The sequence below is a fragment of the Phyllobates terribilis genome, unplaced genomic scaffold (assembly GCF_046119375.1).
Source record: "Phyllobates terribilis strain yellow unplaced genomic scaffold, ASM4611937v1 Scaffold_10__3_contigs__length_209671492, whole genome shotgun sequence".
Lineage (NCBI taxonomy): Eukaryota > Metazoa > Chordata > Amphibia > Anura > Dendrobatidae > Phyllobates > Phyllobates terribilis.
In genome coordinates this window covers 205,636,847-205,642,846 of record NW_027362770.1, presented here as the reverse complement: position 1 = coordinate 205,642,846, position 6,000 = coordinate 205,636,847, and the positions used below count along the sequence as shown (strand labels likewise).

Sequence of the window (6,000 nt, the reverse complement as noted above, 5' to 3'; positions counted from 1 at the left end):
GGGGCGGCTGTCAGTCATAGAGGCGTGCGGGAGCGGCTGTCAGTCAGAGGCGTGCGGGGGCGGCTGACAGTCAGAGAGGCGTGCGGGGGCGGCTGACAGTCAGAGAGGCGTGCGGGGGCGGCTGTCAGTCATAGAGGCGTGCGGGGGCGGCTGTCAGTCATAGAGGCGTGCGGGGGCGGCTGTCGGTCATAGAGGCGTGCGGGGTCGGCTGTCGGTCATAGAGGCGTGCAGGGGCTTCTGTCGGTCATAGAGGCGTGTGGGGGCTTCTGTCGGTCATAGAGGCGTGCGGGGGCTTCTGTCGGTCATAGAGGCGTGCGGGGGCGGCTGTCGATCATAGAGGCATGCGGGGGCTTCTGTCGGTCATAGAGGCGTGCGGGGGCTTCTGTCGGTCATAGAGGCGTGCGGGGGCTTCTGTCGATCATAGAGGCGTGCGGGGGCTTCTGTCAGTCATAGAGGCGTGCGGGGGCGGCTGTCAGTCATAGAGGCGTGAGGGGGCGGATGTCAGTCATAGAGGCGTGCGGGGGCTTCTGTCGGTCATAGAGGCGTGCGGGGGCTTCTGTCGGTCATAGAGGCGTGGGGGGGCGGCTGTCGGTCATAGAGGCGTGAGGGGGCTTCTGTCGGTCACAGAGGCGTGCGGGGGCGGCTGTCAGTCATAGAGGCGTGAGGGGGCGGCTGTCAGTCATAGAGGCGTGAGGGGGCGGCTGTCAGTCATAGAGGCGTGCGGGGGCTTCTGTCGGTCATAGAGGCATGCGGGGGCTTCTGTCGGTCATAGAGGCGTGCGGGGGCGGCTGTCGGTCATAGAGGCGTGAGGGGGCTTCTGTCGGTCACAGAGGCGTGCGGGGGCAGCTGTCAGTCATAGAGGCGTGCGGGGGCGGCTGTCAGTCAGAGGCGTGCGGGGGCGGCTGTCAGTCATAGAGGCGTGCGGGGGCGGCTGTCAGTCATAGAGGCGTGCGGGGTCGGCTATCGATCATAGAGGCGTGCGGGGGCGGCTGTCAGTCATAGAGGCGTGAGGGGGCGGCTGTCAGTCTTAGAGGCGTGCGGGGGCTTCTGTCGGTCATAGAGGCGTGCGGGGGCGGCTGTCGATCATAGAGGCGTGCGGGGGCTTCTGTCGGTCATAGAGGCGTGAGGGGGCTTCTGTCGGTCACAGAGGCGTGCGGGGGCGGCTGTCGGTCATAGAGGCGTGCGGGGGCGGCTGTCAGTCATAGAGGCGTGCGGGGGCTTCTGTCGGTCATAGAGGCGTGCGGGGGCTTCTGTCGGTCATAGAGGCGTGAGGGGGCTTCTGTCGGTCATAGAGGCGTGAGGGGGCTTCTGTCGGTCATAGAGGCGTGCGGGGTCGGCTATCGGTCATAGAGGCGTGCGGGGGCTTCTGTCGGTCACAGAGGCGTGCGGGGGCGGCTGTCAGTCATAGAGGCGTGCGGGGGCTTCTGTCAGTCATAGAGGCGTGCGGGGGCGGCTGTCAGTCATAGAGGCGTGCGGGGGCGGCTGTCGGTCATAGAGGCGTGCGGGGTTGGCTGTCAGTCATAGAGGCGTGCGGGGGCGGCTGTCAGTCATAGAGGCGTGCGGGGGCGGCTGTCAGTCATAGAGGCGTGCGGGGGCGGCTGTCAGTCATAGAGGCGTGCGGGGGCGGCTGTCGGTCATAGAGGCGTGCGGGGGCGGCTGTCAGTCATAGAGGCGTGCGGGGGCTTCTGTCGGTTATAGAGGCGTGCGGGGGCGGCTGTCGGTCATAGAGGCATGCGGGGGCGGCTGTCGGTCATAGAGGCGTGCGGGGGCGGCTGTCGGTCATAGAGGCGTGCGGGGGCGGCTGTCAGTCATAGAGGCGTGCGGGGGCGGCTGTCAGTCATAGAGGCGTGCGGGGGCGGCTGTCAGTCATAGAGGCGTGCGGGGGCGGCTGTCGGTCATAGAGGCGTGCGGGGGCGGCTGTCAGTCATAGAGGCGTGTGGGGGCGGCTGTCAGTCATAGAGGCGTGCGGGGGCTTCTGTCAGTCATAGAGGCGTGCGGGGGCGGCTGTCGGTCATAGAGGCGTGCGGGAGCGGCTGTCAGTCATAGAGGCGTGCGGGGGAGGCTGTCAGTCATAGAGGCGTGCGGGGGCGGCTGTCAGTCATAGAGGCGTGCGGGGGCTTCTGTCAGTCATAGAGGCGTGCGGGGGCGGCTGTCGGTCATAGAGGCGTGCGGGGGCGGCTGTCGGTCATAGAGGCGTGCGGGGGCGGCTGTCAGTCATAGAGGCGTGCGGGGGCGGCTGTCAGTCATAGAGGCGTGCGGGGTTGGCTGTCAGTCATAGAGGCGTGCGGGGGCGGCTGTCGGTCATAGAGGCGTGCGGGGGCGGCTGTCAGTCATAGAGGCGTGCGGGGGCGGCTGTCAGTCATAGAGGCGTGTGGGGGTCGCTGTCGGTCATAGAGGCGTGCGGGGGCGGCTGTCAGTCATAGAGGCGTGCGGGGGCGGCTGTCAGTCATAGAGGCGTGCGGGGGCGGCTGTCAGTCATAGAGGCGTGCGGGGGCGGCTGTCAGTCATAGAGGCGTGCGGGGGCGGCTGTCGGTCATAGAGGCGTGCGGGGGCGGCTGTCAGTCATAGAGGCGTGCGGGGGCGGCTGTCAGTCATAGAGGCGTGCGGGGGCGGCTGTCGGTCATAGAGGCGTGCGGGGGGCGGCTCCAGTCACGTCTCACTATGCTGTAAGCACGCCCCCAGCACTTTGATTGACAGCTTGCTCTGTACAAACTCTGCACTGGGAGCTGTCAATCATAATGGCAGGGGGCGTGCTTACAGCATAGTGAGCGGTGACGGGAGCCGCCCCTATGACGGCGATAAATTCACGTTCTCCCCGTGGCCGCGCTGCCAGTCCGGCGGTCGGACATCACTGTGGCGCTATTAACCCCATATCTCCCGGGGCCCTGTAAGCGCTATCCCGGCACTCTCATCTCTGACAGTCGGGGCTTCCTGCCCCAGGTGGTTGTCAGCCCCCCCACACCGGCCGTGTGACCCCGGTAATTACCCCACACCGGGAACTTACCGACCCATAATGAAATGGGGCAGCGCAATTAAGAAGGTTCCCGCCGCCATCACCAGGCAGCCGCCGCCGATCAGCCTCGCTCTGTGGAGTTTTGCTCCAAAGTAACTGACGAGAGTAATAACCAGGAGGTTCCCTGCAGGAAGAGAAGGTCCACAGCAGAAGGGGCGTCACAGTGTGACAGTGCAGGCCTCACTACAGCCAGTCCTGGGGACACAAGGGTCACTGCCCCTACACAACACTGGGGGTGCAGGATAATGACACTGACACTGGGGGTACACGGTAATGACACTGGGGGTGCAGGATAATGACACTGGAGGTACAGGATAATGACACTGGGGGTACAGGATAATGACACTGGGGGTGCAGGATAATGACACTGACACTGGGGGAACAGGATAATGACACTGAGGGTACAGGATAATGACACTGAGGGTACAGGATAATGACACTGACACTGGGGGAACAGGATAATGACACTGGGGGTGCAGGATAATGACACTGGGGGTGCAGGATAATGACACTGGGGGTACAGGATAATGACACTGGGGGTGCAGGATAATGACACTGACACTGGGAGAACAGGATAATGACACTGGGGGTACAGGATAATGACACTGGGGGTACAGGATAATGACACTAAGGGTACAGGATAATGACACTGACACTGGGGGAACAGGATAATGACACTGGGGGTGCAGGATAATGACACTGACACTGGGGGAACAGGATAATGACACTGGGGGTGCAGGATAATGACACTGGGGGTACAGGATAATGACACTGGAGATACAGGATAATGACACTGACATTGGGGGTACAGGATAATGACACTCGGGGTACAGGATAATGACACTGGGGGTACAGGATAATGATACTCAGGGTACAGGATAATGACACTGACATTGGGGGTACAGGATAATGACACTGGGGGTGCAGGATAATGACACTGGGGGTACAGGATAATGACACTGGGGGTGCAGGATAATGACACTGACACTGGGGGAACAGGATAATGACACTGGGGGTGCAGGATAATGACACTGGGGGTACAGGATAATGACACTAAGGGTACAGGATGATGACACTGGGGGTACAGGATAATGACACTGGGGGTGCAGGATAATGACACTGACACTGGGGGAACAGGATAATGACACTGGGGATGCAGGATAATGACACTGGGGGTGCAAGATAATGACACTGACACTGGGGGAACAGGATAATGACACTGGGGGTGCAGGATAATGACACTGGGGGTACAGGATAATGACACTGACACGGGGGGAACAGGATAATGACACTGGGGGTGCAGGATAATGACACTGGGGGTACAGGATAATGACACTGACACTGGGGGAACAGGATAATGACACTGGGGGTGCAGAATAATGACACTGGGGTACAGGATAATGACACTGACACTGGGGGAACAGGATAATGACACTGGGGGTACAGGATAATGACACTGGGGGTACAGGATAATGACACTGATACTCAGGGTACAGGATAATGACATTGGGGGTACAGGATAATGACACTGACACTGGGGGTGCAGGATAATGACACTGGGGGTACAGGATAATGACACTGGGGGTACAGGATAATGACACTGATACTGGGGGTACAGGATAATGACACTGGAGGTACAGGATAATGACACTGACACTGGGGGTGCAGGATAATGACACTGGGGGTACAGGATAATGACACTGATACTGGGGGTACAGGATAATGACACTGACACTGGGGGTGCAGGATAATGACACTGGGGGTACAGGATAATGACACTGGGGGTACAGGATAATGACACTGATACTCGGGGTACAGGATAATGACACTGGGGGTACAGGATAATGACACTGACACTGGGGGTGCAGGATAATGACACTGGGGGTACAGGATAATGACACTGATACTGGGGGTACAGGATAATGACACTGGGGGTACACGGTAATGACACTGGGGGTGCAGGATAATGACACTGGGGGTACAGGATAATGACACTCGGGGTACAGGATAATGACACTGATACTGGGGGTACAGGATAATGACACTGACACTGGGAGTACAGGATAATGACACTGACACTCGGGGTACAGGATAATGACACTCGGGGTACAGGATAATGACAATCGAGATACAGGATAATGACACTGACATTGGGGGTACAGGATAATGACACTCGGGGTACAGGATAATGACACTGGGGGTACAGGATAATGATACTCAGGGTACAGGATAATGACGCTGACACTCGGGGTACAGGATAATGACGCTGACACTCAGGGTACAGGATAATGACACTGGGGGTACAGGATAATGACCACTCAGGGTACAGGATAATGATACTCAGAGTACAGGATAATGACACTGACTCTCGGGGTACAGATACTGACACTAGGGGTGCAGGATAATGACACTGGGGGTACAGGATAATGACACTGGGGGTACAGGATAATGACACTGATACTGAGGGTACAGGATAATGACACTGGAGGTACACGGTAATGACACTGGGGGTGCAGGATAATGACACTGGGGGTACAGGATAATGACACTCGGGGTACAGGATAATGACACTGATACTGGGGGTACAGGATAATGACACTGACACTCGGGGTACAGGATAATGACACTCGGGGTACAGGATAATGACACTCGAGATACAGGATAATGACACTGACATTGGGGGTACAGGATAATGACACTCGGGGTACAGGATAATGACACTGGGGGTACAGGATAATGATACTCAGGGTACAGGATAATGACGCTGACACTCGGGGTACAGGATAATGACGCTGACACTCAGGGTACAGGATAATGACTCTCGGGGTACAGGATAATGACGCTGACACTCGGGGTACAGGATAATGACACTGGGGGTACAGTATAATGACACTGGGGTACAGGATAATGACACTGGGGGTGCAGGATAATGACACTGGGGGTGCAGGATAATGACACTGGGGGTACAGGATAATGACACTGATACT

At 58.5% G+C, this 6,000-nt stretch overlaps 1 protein-coding gene across 1 annotated transcript in view; it reads right to left on the bottom strand.

Moving 5' to 3' along the window:
- SLCO1C1 (solute carrier organic anion transporter family member 1C1) overlaps positions 1 to 6,000 on the bottom strand; it is a 170,834-nt gene that overhangs the window by 86,049 nt on the left and 78,785 nt on the right. The window contains 1 exon segment of the mRNA XM_073650590.1: positions 3,001 to 3,137. Coding sequence (XP_073506691.1) covers positions 3,001 to 3,137 — 137 coding nt within the window.